This window comes from Protopterus annectens, chromosome 16.part0 (genome assembly GCF_019279795.1).
Source record: "Protopterus annectens isolate FY-2018-M chromosome 16.part0, PAN1.0, whole genome shotgun sequence".
NCBI classification, from domain to species: domain Eukaryota; kingdom Metazoa; phylum Chordata; order Ceratodontiformes; family Protopteridae; genus Protopterus; species Protopterus annectens.
This window is the reverse complement of record NC_056750.1, coordinates 319619043-319635779: the sequence shown is the minus strand read 5'-3', so window position 1 is coordinate 319635779 and position 16737 is coordinate 319619043. Positions and strand designations below refer to the sequence as shown.

The 16737-nt window shown below is 41.3% G+C and overlaps 1 protein-coding gene across 1 annotated transcript in view; it reads left to right on the top strand.

The window, feature by feature from the left end:
- UBAC1 (UBA domain containing 1) overlaps positions 1 to 16737 on the top strand; it is a 256346-nt gene that overhangs the window by 131448 nt on the left and 108161 nt on the right. The window contains exon 10 of the mRNA XM_044058118.1: positions 1759 to 2023. Coding sequence (XP_043914053.1) covers positions 1759 to 2023 — 265 coding nt within the window. The remainder of the gene's footprint in view (positions 1 to 1758; positions 2024 to 16737) is intronic.

Below are 16737 nucleotides of genomic sequence, written 5' to 3'. Positions count from 1 at the left end.
TTGAAGTCATAAAAAGAATTGTAGTATTTAGTTTACTTTAAAGACAATACAGAAAACTCTCTAGTATATACATTCTGTCTCTAGCTGCCATAAAGTAATTAAATTTCAGTTATTTTTATGAAGTTTTGCTGGACTGAAGTTAAACTCCTATATTCCAATTTCCATTGTTAGAATATATACATTTAAACAGTTCTAATAGTGTATGTACATTTCTGCTCTCTTCCAGCAGGGCACACTGTGTTTACATTTCAAGCCCTTTGCAAAATCTTTTTCAACACACATCTTTACAAACAAGTTTGATACACACATGACATACAGTTCTAATACAGTTGTAACATAAGTATCTTATATGAATCATGTTGATATTCACAAATGACATGTAATTATTTACAAAATTCCTGATAGCTCTGCTGGCAGTATCTCCCTTTGTCACATGGACATCCACCAGCTGCACCTAAAGGCTCTTTATCACTCCTGTTTCCTTGCTTCCTCCACCACTCCAGTTTTACCCAGCAGCATCTTTTGCTCTCTTTTCATACATCCACTTTCTCTCTCTTTTCTAGTGTTAATGAATACACACTGAACAGTTCCAGATGCTGTGCACATACCTTTCCTTCCATTCTGCATTACTTCATTGAAAAACTTCTGGATACTTTTTCATTTTTCCACATCCTTATAGGTTCTGAAGAAATGTACATATTATTCCAGGTGTGATCTCACCATGCAGCATACTCCATATCCCTGTAAATTCTGATAGACAAAATACAAGCTAGAATTTTATTGGCTGATCTTGCTGCCCTATGTTCCTGATGGTGTGATTAAGCCCTCATATGCCATTTCCTCCATCTCTCCTAGTTTATTAGCTGTATAATTTGTATGTGACTTTTCAAGGTTTACACAGATATTACACAGTAACTTGGTTTCAGCAACCAGACACTGACCTGGACTACTGTTGATTTATGCGTACTTATGACATGGTATAAAAATTCATAATCCATTGTAGTGCAACATTAATACATGCAGATAGACCTAGAACTGTACTTTGCATACAGTGCATTTTTTTTATAGATATGCTAAGTGTATTCCTGCATACACTTGACACTTTTTTAGTGTCTAGTTGATTCTTTCTTTTTAGCCATATGATGTATAAAAAAAAATGCCAATGCCATCATGTTGGTCTGTGCGTCATTTTTCTTCTTAATTCAGTCTTCGGACTTGCCATTGACACCATTGTTTACACTATGGTTTCTGGGTATGTGAAAGATGAAATTATATTAAGTCAGCTACAGTAGATTAAAGTTTACAGATTAAGAACTGCTTAAAATAGAAGCAATAGTGATATTCCAGAGAAAGTTAAAGGGTTAAGTGGAAAAGGCTAGATTTTAAAAATTAAATGAATTTGATAAACATTTATTATAAACATTGTGGAGGCTGTAATTTGTATAACATTAACTGGATGAAACTGGGTTGCTTAAACCACATGGGGATGTACACAGAAAGCTAGAATATGCATAACAAAAGAAAAGTAGAAGGGAAAAATTCACACACAGCTCTTTCAGTAAATAAGCATGCATTCAACTATATGTGCAAAGCGTTTTAATAAAAAGGTGGGAGGTTTCAGTTGGAAATGAAATATAATAGAAGTTTTTGAAACAGAATAGAAGTGTAAATTGTAAAGCAATTGAAATGGACAAGGAATTGTTGATTTAAATAACACAAGGCAGCAGTTGTGAAAAAAAAATGAAAAAATGCTTTGTTTTACAGAATGTCAATAACGCAAGCCATGGAATGGCTGATAGAACACGCAGATGATCCCACAGCTGATGTATTGATATCAGGTCAGGAATCATCTTCATCAGAAGCAGCTGCTGCTTCTACATCATCATCATCATCATCATCTTCATCATCTAGAACATGTGAAGAATCAAATTTAGAAGCCAGTGGTGAAGATAACAAACAGGATGAACTGACAGACATTTTTAAGAGAATCCGAAGGAAACGTGAATTCCGGCCAGATCCAAGGGTACGTTCTGAGTTCTTTGTAGTCTTAAAAGCAGTAGAGATTTGCACTATTTCAAAACGTTTGTGGAGCTTTTGATTTCTTCTATTGATGACAGATTAAGACAATTGGAATTATTCCATTCAGAATGAAAATTGAGTATAACTATTTGAATAAAAAAAAGCTGGACAGCTTGATTTCAAAGCTTAGTGTATTTTTGAAATATTATATATATCTAACTAATCTGACTAAAGGAAGTGCATTGCAACAGTTCCATACAAGGGGGCAGGCCAGACAGAACCTATAACTCTAAACCATGGAGTCAGTAGAGCCAGTGTTGTAAAGTATTTTGTTTAAAAAAAAAAGTGCACCATTCTTGCCACCTTGTCTGATCAGTGGTGAAATGATTGAATCATGGAATTTCAAATATTTAAGCTTAGGTTTAGGCTTTGACAATTTGCACAACCTTTTAAGGAATGAAATAAAATTAAATATATAATGCAGTACAAGCAGTTTTTACAGTGGAAAAATCCTTCTGCACTGCTGCAACCCTACTAAAATGTACGGACTCCCAGGTTTTCCTACCTCAAAGTAAAGAATCATATGTTTTATTTGAAGCCAAGTGTTTTTGCTTTACTCTGAGGCTGAATAACTGCAGAGTTAGTCTATTAGTGGGAGGTGGGAAGTCCGGGTTTGTCCCCTCCAAAAAAAAAAAAAAAAGATATGATTGAATTTAAAAGTCTAAATTTTTTTTTTTAAATCTCAGTGTTTTGTTCAATTTGACTTCTGGCAGATATGGTAAACCTATAAATCTACTCTGTGGCTTTATTTAGATTGCTTTTATGTTTCTGTAAGTGCAGAAGTTTGTTTTGAAATTACTGTTGCTTAAAGACATTGAGTATCTTTGCTGAAGTTACATGCAGAGATAAAGCCCCAACTATGCCTTAGGCAACCCAGGATATATTAGCATCTTGTAAGACTGTCTGAGCTGGTAGAGGAGGATGAATTGGCCCATCCTAGGATGAAGTGTTGGGCAGTGGAGACTCATATCTCAAGTCTTATGGAGAAGGAGGTGGGATGCAGCTATTGCCTTGCTGCTGGTAGTAACATTCAAAGTGGTGTGGGGCCACATGCATTGAAATGAGGAAGGCTTTATGAGCCTCCACAAATGTAGATTGCATTTACCCTGCCAAGAATGGGGTTAGGCAAAGGCATACAGCATTGTAGCTAGGATGCTGGAGTAGGCACAAAGCATCATCCATGGTGGCTGAATAATGCACCCCGACAATTAGTGCTCTGCTACTGGGTGAAATCAGAGGGTAAGGTAATGAATGTGTAATGTCCGTTTAGGGGGTGCCTTGATGATGAGCAGGCATGGGAAGGAAACAGTTGTGGGAAAAAAGACATTGAGTGTTTTGGCCCCATGGAAGTCGTTCTACTTTGCAGTAGCCATATGATTTTCATCCATTGTAATGATGTGACACTGTTTAAGTTCATTAGTTACTAATTTAAGTTTGTTATCCAGGTAAATCACTGACACTAGTTGATCCTTTTTTATCGCTTGAGCAGTTGTTACAAATAGAGTTTTATAAACATATTTTATAGTACATGGATTTTGCTGGATTGTACAGATCATATTAATATAATACAAAAAAAATGTAATTTGAAGCAGTTGAAGGTTAGTGAGGGTTCTATTGAGGCAACCCTGCATGTTATTACACTAGCTGGCACAAGAATGACAAAAACATTTGATTCTCTCTTAGTTGGTGGAATCTGTTAGAATGCACAGGCATTGTCGAATGCACAGGCATTGTCTTTAGTATCTACAAATGTAGTGATATTTATGGAGGGAGAGGAAGTAGAGAAAAAAGAGGGAGAATTTCCTTTAATTTGATAAAGACGTTGATTGTGGGAGTTAATGATGTAGTTCTAAGTTAATTTTAAGAGCAGCAGTTTATTCAGATAATTATCTTCTTCACAAAGTTATATTTCTGTCTGGAACATAATTCAGGGTGTACGTGCAGCCCTTTTAAAGTGGGTGGCAGTGGCTCTGTATAGCTGAAGGACAAGGAGAGAAAAGTCGAGGTCAGGATAGGACAGTAGAGTTTACTGTGAGGGGTTTGCAATGTTGTTCCCCCTGGAGGAGAGAGTGTGATATGGTAGTTGGATTTTCCACTAGGTAGTCAAGTTGGCAGTAAAGGGAAACCAGTCCAATTGTAAGTGTTTTAATAGCAACGAACCAAACCGTAAATGGAATTTTTGTTTGGTGTGGGTATGACCGTGCTGGTGCTGTCTCTTAGGAGAAAGGGTCATGAACCTGCATATCTAGTTGTAGTGCAGACATATTTTTTATTGAATCTGCTGCTGTAAAGGGTAAACAATACTGTAGCTGGACTAAGAGTCCACGTTTAGGTTGTACTTCTAACTTGAGAGAGAACATGTGAAATTTTTCTAACCTAAAGTTTTTTTTTTTTGTCTCATTTATGTGATGATAGGCATTAAGTTTTAGTCTAGCCGGACTCCTGGTAATGGATATTATTGGTTCCTGACTGTTTTGTACTATATGGCAGCTTTGTGGAACTAAGAATAGTTTTTGCTGAATACTAAAGATGATAATTTTGTAGGAGCAGAGTGATGTCTTTTGGCCACTTTGAAAGTAAGTTGTGGACCTTTTGTACTTTGTTGATTGTAGTCAGATCTGAATCTATAAGTAAACTATTTCATCTGTATGCAGAAGCTGCAGAAAATCTGAGGGGGAAATATGTTGATAAGAATCAAAAATAGTGGTGACACAACTGGAGTCTTGAGGGACACCATTGAATAATGGAACACAGGAAGAAATTGCTGATCGTATTTTCACTTTGCAGCATCTGTTAGAAATGTAATAACTAAACCTTTTATAGTCATTGCTACCAACTGTGTATGCATTTAGGGCATCAAGTAGGAAACTTTATAATTAGCCATGTCAAGGGCTTTTGTTAGGGCAATGAGTATTCGCTGTTGTAAGTAGGAAGTATGTTGTCTTTTTAGTGTGTATAAGGTTGTTGTAGTGCTGCTTGCCTGACCAGAAACCTTACTGTTGTCTGGTTAATATAGAATATTTTTGTATCTCAGTGTCTGAATAAACTAGATGTGCTGTGTCAGGGTTACTGTTGCAGTAGTCTTGTCTGGGGACTCTGAAATTCAAAGATGTCATCTGGCCTGATAGTTATAGCTCAGAACCCTTTCTCCTTTGCTTAATGCACACCATTCTCCTGTAACATCATCACATGTGCAATATAAGGCAAGTTTATGCCTGTGCTGTATTAGATCTTTCTTGCAACCGTTTAAAGCATATGCATGTTATACTAGCATCATGAGTAGCATCTTCTGTACTATTGATGGAATTGCATTTGTTTGTATTTCCTTCATTATAGAAAAAGTATTGTTTATGTTGATAAAGTTTGAGTCTTTCTTGATGTTGTCCATGTGCGAAGGTGTATCTATTACAGATTCATTAAAAACAGTCCCACATCCTTTGCATTTTTTAGGACCTGACCACGATGTTCAGGAGTGTGCAGTTTGCAAGTGCTTCAATCCCAAGACATTTCAAAGTGGGCAGTGGTCCCAGCATTTTTACCTGAATACGAAGAGACTTGAGATCTTTAACCAGTTATTTTTGTCATCCACTGGGTTGTCCATGGCCTCCATCAGCACCCTCTAACTAAAAGAAAATTAAGGAGGTAGAGAGTTATGTGGGAGAGATGGCTCCAGCATATGACTTTCCTGGTTGGTCTGAGGGTACCATTTCTGATGAGGTGCTTTTGCTAACCCTAGACCATATGCCTATTCATCAGGAAGCCTCCAACAATGCACCTTTTGAGGCCTTCTTGCAGATGGAGTCCAGCACATCCTATTGGACCATCATACAGGAGTCCACTTCTGTGAGCATCCAAGGCTGAGCACACAAGGCCAAAGCTTGGTTTATAGTGTCTGCGGAGAAAGACAGGGCATCCGCAATATTGATGAGAGGATGTGGGTATGCTGTGATGTCAGTGTAGTGGTGCTGTTCTGAAGCCATAATTTCCTAGAGTGAATATTCCACATAAAAAGACTCACAAAGTGAAGCAAACTTCACCACCCCTAGCTTCCTGGCAGACTTCTGTAATTCCGATTCGGGGGGGGGGGTGTCTATTTGTCTTCCCATACCCCGGACTCTCCCAGACAGTGGTACACCCTGGCTGAAGGATTTCTGAAAGTTCTGCTGAGCCTGAAGCTAGTGTTTGAAGCTTCTGTGTCTCACGTTGTCTGTACTAAGAGAAAGGGGGACTAGTGACTTGCACAAGATTAGGAAGATGTGGACTATTCCTTTCAGATTTCTTCTTCAGTGGGTTGTGACACTGACAGGACGCCATTTTTTTCAAGTAATCTGCAGAAGAAACTTTCACTAGAATAAAGGAGTATTTCAAACAAGAGGCCTGGATGCCCCTAAACCTGTTGCTATTTCTCCTGTCTTGGGAGCTGTGGAGGATGCTTTCTTAGCAGCCTTCCAGAAACCAGAGTGTCAGCGCCCTACTCTAAAGAAAAATTCTGATAGGTTTTACAGAGTCTAAGGGTCCCATAAGTACCGCTACAAGAATTTAGTGGAGGATCCAGAGGGTGGTGTCAGTGGATCCAGAAAGTGTCCAGATTGGTTCTTGCCACCAGAACTCTTCCAAAATAAAAAGTAAGCAGAGTGCTTGATAGATTTGAAAATAAAGTGTATACAACTACCACCTTGCTCTTCAAGGCAGTCAGCTGTCATACACTCAACCAAGTTCCATGTAGCTTCCCAGACTAACTAGGTGAGAATATTGGGGAGACTTAAGGGCAGAACTTTTGGAACCACCCAGACCGCTAGTCACCCAATAAAGTATTCTAGTAAATACCATTGTAATGCTGTATATGTAGCATCCAGGACAGCTGCTATAGGTTTTGAGATAGGAGGCATGCCTGTCTGAGTCTACAGCACCTGACAGAGAATGTCAGAGTACAGCTCCTAAATGCCCTCTTAGAAAAAGAGTTGTTCTTTGGGAACACTACCATCAAAGTGTTTAAAAAACAGAGGAAAGGGGAAAAGTAATGCAAGATGTCAAATTACTTTTTCATTACCTCCCCCTCCCCCGTCACACCTACTGTAGTATAACAGGAATTACCCATCAAAACCAGGTCCTTACTCTCTCAAGGTAGTAACAAGCTAGAAAATGGGGGGGCAGTTCAAGAAGAAAGCAAGGGAAAGCCTTTTGGGGCCCCTCTGTCTTCTTCCAAGTGGGGGAGTAGGCATGACTACATAGATTTCTTTCCTCCAGCCATCCCTAAATCTTCACACCAACCCATTTTCCCACTGCAGCTCTACCCACTCAGGATTTCTAGGAACCTATCAGTATATCTTCCAGCCTCGTTAAGAAGCAACAAAGACCGATGGTTCTCCAGATAATTTCAGAAGGGTGCAGACTTTAGTTTGCAAAATTTTCAAAGCTGTCAGTAATTCTGCGAGTGCTAACATACCAAAGTCATCTAGTCATCCATCTTGAAAGACATTTTGGCAGAGGGGGACTGTAGAAAAAGTACCATAAATGAACAAAAAAGTTTTGAGAATTTTCTTGATGTTGGTGTTTGTGTAGCAGTCCTGACTATTGGGATTTCCTGCCCTGAAAACCCTTGGTTGACCCAACTACCAGAGAAAATTCTTTACAGTTCCCAGGCTGGTGGATGCTCAAACCAACTTCAGTATGCTCAGGTATAAAGGTAGCCAGCCTGCGTCAGAACACCAGTCTTTTCTTGCCGCGAACGACCTGAAACACCGAAGCAGCATTCAAGTTTGTCGGTCAGTCCATACAGAGACAAGTGTCATCGGACAGATAAGTACTCCTTTGGGGAACTTTTTTTCTTTCCTTGCTCATGTCAGATAGTCAGTAACCGTCTTCATTGTGGAAAGTAGCTTCCACACAGAGACTTTCATTCTCTTTGTGTTACTTGCCTAGGCCCTGATTACGATGTTGCTAACTGTCACATTTCTGCACATTTTAATACTAGAACTATCAGTTGTAGAGCTGAATTTCTTGCAGTGTTTCTTAGCTAACAGTCTGTTCAACCATTGTTTATGGCGTCCATCGGTCGTACTGAATATGATCAGCCTAAGTGCAAGGAATATAAGACACAAAAATGCAGGCCTTTGGACAACAGCCCTTCTCTGTCTGACTCCTTCCAGGCTTGTAATTCTTGAACAAGGTGAGGTGCCTTTGCAGCCCCCTTCATTTCTAGAACTGATGACTGGGCCTCTGTCAAGACCCTTTTGGAGTCTGTCATGCCATCTCTCCCATCCACTTCTACACAAGCCTTCGACAATGGCTCGTTGGTTGGGTCCAGGACTGCTCAGCAGGCCTTGGCTTCCGAATAGCATGCACTGCCCAGAGACTTGGCAATGAGGCCTTGGTCCACTACAGCTCCGGTGCATTTTCAACATCCTCCAGGTACAGACTTGAGGGTGCCGAACACTGCTAAGCCTATGACCTTGGCCTCACTGCAGACCTAGGTACAGAAGACCTACTAGGAGTGGCTTTCTGACTCCGCTCCACAGGGTTCTCAGCAGGACCTTATCAGACTAGCAGAAGATCTTTCTCTTATCAAGTCTAGACAAACTGGGAAAAGGAATGAACCTTTAGAAATTTATCAGGATTCCCCCATGTCTGGGGAGGACTCAAGCTCAGAAGACTCTAGATCAGAAGAGGGCCCTTTATATAGTTCCTATGAGGACTCTGACTCTGAAGAGATCCTCCGTTCTGCCTCCGCACCAGAGGATTTTACCTTTGGGTTAGACCCTCCATGCCATGAGACAGCATTTCCAGTGGGAGGCTCAGGATTGCCCACAGGCTAAGGGGAGAGGGTTAGGGAGTTCCTTGACTTACCAGAACATAAGCCTTTGGCTATTCCTCCAATTCTGGAAGTGGTGGATGATTTTTTTCCAGGAATATTCTCTTAAGCCTGACTCTCTACCCCCTGGTCCTCAAAAACCAGACTGGTTTTGCCGTGTTCAAGGCTCCCACAAATTTTGCTACAAAACCCCTCTGCTGACCCTGAAGTGATCATGTCAGGAACTAAGGGAGCCAGAGCCAGTACTTCCAGGAATCCGCTTCCTACAGATAAGAGAGCAGGGCCCTTGATAGGTTCAGCAAGAAGGTCTATACCTCTGCCACACTCGCTATGAGGGCCCTCAACTGCCAGTTTCATATCAAGTACCAGCAGACTATCCTTGACCAACTTACAGAAGGTGTCTGCCCTGGAGGACAAAAAACTTTCCAAGGAATTGTTAGAACTGTATTATGCTAGTGCACAGGTTGGTAAGCATTCTCTACACTATGAATATGATGCAATGGAAGCATCTTGCAGAGCTGCCACTACTGGGTCAGTGATTAGAAGACGTGCTTAATTCCCAGAACAAGCCCTTCCAGACCAGGTTAAATCTAATCTGTTAGATGCTCCCTTGATATCAATGTTCTTTAATGCCCAAAAGCAGAAGTGCTGAAAAAATATGGAGGACAAAGCCAAGTCTATGCAAACTGTGCAGCCCCCCCCCAGGTTCAGTAGAAACTTCCCAGCTAAACACTGGTCCTTTCCCTCCCTGCCTGGAAGTAGCCAGAAGAAACCTCCAAGGGAAAAATCATGTAGGCAGAGGCAACTCCTGCAAAAAGGCAGACAGTGGACCTCAGAAACCTCAAGACAAGGGGGTTGTAGACCCCAAGCGACATCCAGAGACTCTGTGACTCAGCCACCCTACCTTTACCCCCACTCCAAATTTAGGAGGAAGGCTGGCTCTTTTCTATTATACCTGGATCCTGATTACCTCGGACACGTGGGTTCTACACATTTTTGCAAATGGCTGCAAGCTCACTTTCCGAGAGCAATTAAAACCCACAGGTTTTCCAGTTGTCTCCCTAAATCAAATGACAGAGGCCTTAGTTCAAATTCAGAATCTTTGTGTGCAAGGAGCAGTAGAGCCAGTCCCTCTTCCTCAGCATGGAATATGATTCTATTCCAGACTATTCCTGGTCCCCAGGAAAAAAGGCTCTTGTTGCCCTATGGACCTGTCAAAACTCAACCAGTTCCTCTTGGTTCCCAAATTCAAAATGTTAAGTCTTGAAAAGCTTCTTCCCATGCTGTTGCCGCAGGCCTTCATGGTGTCTCTGGACCTAAGCGATTCCTATCTTCACATTCCTATACAGGAATCCCACAGAAAGCTCCTTTGGTTCAAGTGGGATCCAGTCGTTATAAATTTTTTTGCTCTGCCCTTTGGCTTATCTACTGCACCAAGAGTATTCACAAAGTGCCTGGGTCTATCAGTTGCTTTCTGCAGGACCAAGGGAATACAGATCTGTCCCTACCTGGCCCCGACTGCCTTATACAGTCAACAGATTCCACCAAACTACTTCAGGATCTCAAATTCACCCAGAAACTCCCATCTTCTTTGGGGTTCACATTGAACCCACAGATGTCCATCACTTCACCAGCCCAAAGTATTGTTTTCCTGGGGGCCCTCCTGGGCACCACTCTCCAGACAGAAGGCTTTCCTCCTCCCCCCTCCTCCAGAAAGTGTCCTTCCTAACAGATTGCCTCCAAAGGATCTCAAATGAAGGATCATATTTTGGCAAGGGAATTCTTAAGAGCATCCTCATGGTTCCCTTTGCCAAACTGCAAACTAGGCTATTGGGCCCTAGGGCATAATTAAGCCTAGCCAAAAATTGTGTGCTATCGCCTCCCTTCCAAGTGGTTTAGTTACCTCCACCCTGTCAAGCATGGCCACAGAAGTAATTCCCGGGGTGAATTTCTTGTTTCCCACCCACTCATCAAGATTTCTCTTGAAGAGTGCCAATGAGGAGCTCTGCCTCACATATATGGGGACCTTATTCCAGAGCAAGGGGAGTCTCTGGGACATGAATCTGTCCCTCCAACACATCCTGTATATTGATGATGTCAGGTTTATGTCCCTTGAGCATGTAACTCTGGTGGATTGGGTTTTCCTTAGGTGGAGCATTTCTACTAATTAGGGGTTTGACATAGCCTTGTATGTCAGGCAGAGATCACCTCTGAGTAGCCGGTACGTGACAGAGTACAGTCTGAGTTTTTTTAGCCTCATGGCATAGAGAGTTGTTATTAAGGTTTTTGACATAGCTAAAATTGCTTTGTGATGGTCTTTGGTGTCTGTTGCGATTTTTCTTTCAAAGCTCGCCTTAGAGTTTTTTATGAAGGTTCTTAGCTTTTTGCTAAGGTTGGTCAGGGAACCCCTCCATTCCTGGGTTTTTACTTTTTTTTGCAGTGATTTCTTCCTTCTATTATAGAGCTTATTTATGGCTGGGGTCCAAAAGATTGGTTTCCTCATTTTGGAGGAGTGGGTCTTGGTCTTGTTCGGGATAGCACGGTTCATGCACTCATGTAGGTGCTTTTGTAGAGTGCTTTTGTGTAGGATATCACAGATTCAGTCATATTGACATTCTGCGTGGGAGTAACGAAGTTTGCCACCTCTATCTTGAGTAACATAAAGTTCGCTTTGGAGAAGTTTTTCACCATGATTTCTTTTGGGATGGAGGATGGGGGTGGTATGTTGATATCTAGGGTGGTGAGTTTATGGTCTGATCTGACCAATGAGGAATTTACCACAGGTGTGGAGCATTTGTCCCCCATGTTGGTGATGACCAGGTCCAGTATATTTTTACCTCTTGTGGGTGTGTTTACAAGCTGGTCCAGAGTATTGGAGTTAATGTATTCCAGGAAGTGCTGGGCAAAGGTATTAATACTTTCGTAGTTCTCCCAATTTATGTTTGGGTAATTTAAATCACCTAGTATAAAGGTGTTTGGTTGGACTCTCATGTTTTCCAATACCTCAAGGAAAGTGGAGCAAGTGTCCTGAGGCAGGGAAGGTGATTGTAGCAAGCTACAATCTGTATTGCAGTTTTGCCCATTGTCATTTGCACTTGGATGATGATCTAGACATCATACTTTGCAACTAGTCTGGAAGTGTGGTTATCCTTGATGAATATGGATATGCCTACTCCCTTTGTATTTCCGTCTGGGTTTTGAGGCCAAAATGTAGGAGTTGTAGCCTGGAATCGCTTTTGAGGTTTAAACTCCTAGCATTTAGCAGCATGACCCTCAGTTTATTGTCGCTAGTACTTGTTACGGTGGTGGATTTGTTTTTTGAGCCTTGCCTAAAAAAAGCACTATGGGGGTGGCAAGAGCCTTTGCCAGTATCCTGAATCCCAGGGGTGACGGGTGCAAGCCATTTCTGGCAAAGCATCGAGGCTTATCGAGCATGTCATCCCAGGCAGATACTGGATCCCCTTTGAATGACACCAAAAACCTAGCCAGTTGTTGAAATTTATCATTTTTCCTTGTACTGTGGTATCCTACTTGGTGAGGGTAAGATACTACTCAGGGAAAGGGTCATACCTGCCTTGATTACATAATCAGAGAGCTCTTCTATGTCCCTTTTCATGTAGTCCAGGGAGGTAAGTCTCTGGTCATTCACACCAAGATGGACAATGACAGAGTCGTATTTGTATTTGTGGAGTGACCTGAGAGAGTGGGTAATGTGACGGATCCTGGCACCCGACAACCAACTGACAGTGACCTTCTCTTTATCCTGCCTGGTGAGAGGGACATCGGTGTGCCTGACTATGAAGTCACCTATTACAAGTGTGTTAGGTATGGTGTTTTGCCTTAAGGGTTGTGGTTGTGCGGCACACTGGTTTTGTGGTTGTGTTAAGATTGCGGTGTGTTTTATGGGTGTAGGCTGCTTGCGTGACTGCTTTGGAGGTTTCTGTTTCCACAGATTTTTATTTAGAGCCTCCGAATAGGTCTTGGGGGTTAGCAGTTGCATCTATGGTGGGGTCTATGTGTAGTAAGTGATGTGCTGCAGGTTGGTACCTTCTCCCCTTGACTGTCAATTCCAGTCATGACTGGAGAGAGCTTTGCCTTAAGTTTAGCTGTGCAAGTGCATCTCACAGATTTTGCTGTCTTGTGGTAGGAGGAGAGGGTTGTCTGTGTACATGAGGCAGTTGTGACATTGCCTCAGGATGCTCAAATTCATCAGGTGCACAGGAGAACACACTGGGAGCTGGCTCTTGGACATGCCTGAATGGGTTAAGGAACTTATTCTTGTTTGCCTGGTGGGGAGAGTAATTTGACTGTTCTCGACAGACAACTGTTGGGGATCAAGTACTATAGCTTATTTAGTGTTTCTGACTCTTTTTTTTTTTGCGCCAAGTGCCAGTCCAAAAGCACTGATTTCAGTGCTAAATCTGGAAGAACTGGCTAGTACCAAGAGAAAAATTGAAGAAGAGACTCAGTGGAGCTGGGAATAGTTTAACCCTACCTAACCGCCGCTGTGCGGTGCGCAAAACCGTGCAAATGCGGATTTTATATCAGAAAGATTAAAGAGAGAGAAATTTAGCCCAAAATGGCCAATAAAACTACAGTTTCTGGGCAGAAAACACTCCTCCAAGGACAGGTAGGCTGTTCTAAGCTCCCCACTCTCACTGGTGAACAAAGAAAGTTCCCTTTTGCCCAAGTAAGGTATGGCCAACACAGAAGCTTAAACACAGTCCAGGTATCTGCAGGTATCTGAAACTGGACTTTTCTAGCTTAGTAAGGCAGGAAAATAGCCAGATTTTTTTTTTTAGGAAGACAGAAGAAACAGGTGAAAAAACAACTTTTACAGTGCAGTAATGGCTGACGCACATGAGTGGGAAGCCAGGGACAATTAAAAAATACAATTTACAGCAAAAATTACTTATTTAAAGTGCAGGCGCACATAAATACAATTTTCAGTATAAAATGAGCATTTTGAGAAGCAATAAACGTTGGAAAACGAACGTTTAGGCAGAAATAGCAATAAGCAACAAGAAAAACCACAAAATGGTACTTAATCACTCCAAAGTCTCTCCTTTTGTCTCTCTGGCATTGTAGGTCACTGCAGGACACGTGGGCAGAATCTGCTGAGCTTATACAGATAGTAGATTTATTAAACTGCTTGCAATTCTCGATTGCCAGAACAGTTTTCTAGAATCAAATGCAAAAGTATTTTCTCTGTCTGGCTGGAGAAAGAAACATGACAATTAGGCAGTGCCTAAGGGCTATTGGGATACTTTGCTTTCACTCTCCTGGTGGTATCCCTAGCTAGTTTAGATGTGATGATGCTCCAGTGGTATCCAAGATAAGTTTGTAGCCAGCACTCCAAGTCCACAGAGAACATGATTCCGATCTTACTCTGCATTGCTAGAGAACTACATTGGTGGTCTGGCCAAGTCAGCAAAAAATTTTGCCATAAACCACACACCTAGCAATTGAGAACAGATGTACATAGTTTTCTTTGTGTGCTTCATACTGCATTGTCAAGTTTTACATATTCATATTGTTTGCCTTTGTGTCTTTTTTATTGTAATCTAAAATTCTTTCAATAAAAAGTTACTTGCTAGAAAAAAAAGGCAGACCCACACAAATGGATTTAACACAGGCAGGTCTTTTCTCTAGGTAGTGCTCAGGTGTGTTCCACCTCTACACCTATTTCCATCAACATACAACAGGCAGAGGAAAATATTCTGCTTAAAAGCACCATGCAAGAAAGCTTGAGCAGTGGTCACTTTTACCATTAGTTGAGTAGATCTGTCTTTGTACCTTTCCCTTGATCTCCTTACTTCCCAGGGTGATCCAGAAAGTGAAACAGGCCAGATAAGAGATGCTTCTGATAGCATCCTTTTAGCCCAGGCAGCAGTAATTCTCCCTGGTTATGGAAATGTCCAGGGTGAAACCTCAAGCACTGCTCATTATGATAGACCTGCTCACACAAAACAAAGGGTCTCTCATTCTAATCTGAAGACACTACAGCTGATGTATTGTATGATTTGAGCCATATGGCATTCAGACACAAGTACACAGAATGCATGCTGAATAGTTTCCGGCAAGAAAGCCAGCCAGTGGAAGATCTACCTATCCAAGTGGAAGAGGATTTCATAGTGGTGCCTGAGAGGGAGACAGGACCCTGGCACAGCAATGGTGCCCTTTTTCTCCAAAACCTTAGTTAAAATTTTGGGGTCAAAATTGGCTGACACATATTGAAGTGCTCATCTCAGACGTTTTAGTTTTTCCTCCTTGGACTCTGCCTTTAGCCAGTCTGTTATCAGTCAACCAGTTCTTTAAAGTGGTGTATCACTTAAGATTACCATGCAAGAGGATTGTCTTCCCTGTTCCCCTGGGACCTTAACTGTGTCCTAGAGAAATGTACCTCAGTGCCATATGAGCCTGTAGCTAAAACCCAGATAAAGATCCTGACATTGAAAACAGTTGCGCTTGTTAGCTCTCACATCAGATAAGAGTTTAAAACTTCTAGCATTAATATGCAGGGAGCCCATTCCTGTATTCTCTAGGGATAGGCTGGGCCTGAGAACTAAAGGTCCAAAATAGTAATGGATTGTACTTTGAACCAAGATATCCAACTAAATTCACTGAATGAGGAGGAAGAAATTTGTATTCTGGGGATGTTCATAGACACCTACGACTCTGGTGTCTTAGATCCATGCAAACACTAAATCCAATCACTTACTTTTCTCTGGCCTAAAGAAAGAAGGTGGCAGGCTGTGTATGTAGTTAAGGACATAGGAACTTCAGTTGATAACTCAGTTTTGACAGTTGTCAGGAAATCCTTTTATTTAGCACAGCTAATTGCAAAAAGGAATATCTTCAGGGTCTGAAGAAGTAACTGCATCCTTACACTCAGCATTGATAAGATCACCTATCAATTACATTGCCCCATCCAGGAAGTATTTTGTTAGTTATATCAAAAAAATTGAAATACCCCAAAAGGTTTCTAACCAAATGATTACAGGCCTAAAGTCCTTGTGCAGTCAATCAGAGGCTGGAAGCTCCATCCCTTTATTCAGTGCCTTATAGGCTTTTGAGGAGAGACTCTGTCTTGCTTACCATATCATAACAGACTGTTGTACCATACCATAACAGACTCTGTTGTGTTGGACATCATGCATCTCTGCAAGTCCAATGGATGAACCAGTTCTTGAACCAGGGACCTAAGTTTACACCAACAGATAAATAAACACAGCAAAGTGACCGGTTTATATATTGGTACCTGCCAAACCTCTAGAATAAACTCCTTACATGTTAAGCAGTTTGACTGTAACTCTGTTTTCCTTTAAACATAAGCTTGATGAGTGGATGGGTCTTAACAGATTTACTCCAGGATTGACTGATACAGTCCTGCTGGAGAAAGGATGCATGGCCTGAGGGAGAGTACTGGCAAGGTGTAAATGGTCATAAAACTAAATGGCCTTGGAATGTTTATGAAATTTCTGAAACTAAACATCTTGTCTTATTTTCATTAGAGAAAACACATTCCTCCCTACCCAAGAAAAGGAACCTTAACTATATATATATTTTATCAACGCAACAGAACTGACTCTCTGTAAAAACAGTAGTGCAAAGCCTCCAGTATTCCATTCTACTTGGACTTGAACACGGATTTACTCCTTTGGCCTATAGAGCAACTAGTATAAGTTTACTATTCGTTTCATTTGCCTTCCACTAGCAATTTAAGTCTTACTTCTGAATGCGTCTGTCATTGAGTTGCAGGATAGCCCTATCTACCTTCTTTTATTTATTTTACTTATTTTAAATCTACATTCCCCCTACCAATATAGCTTATATATTCCTTGAGT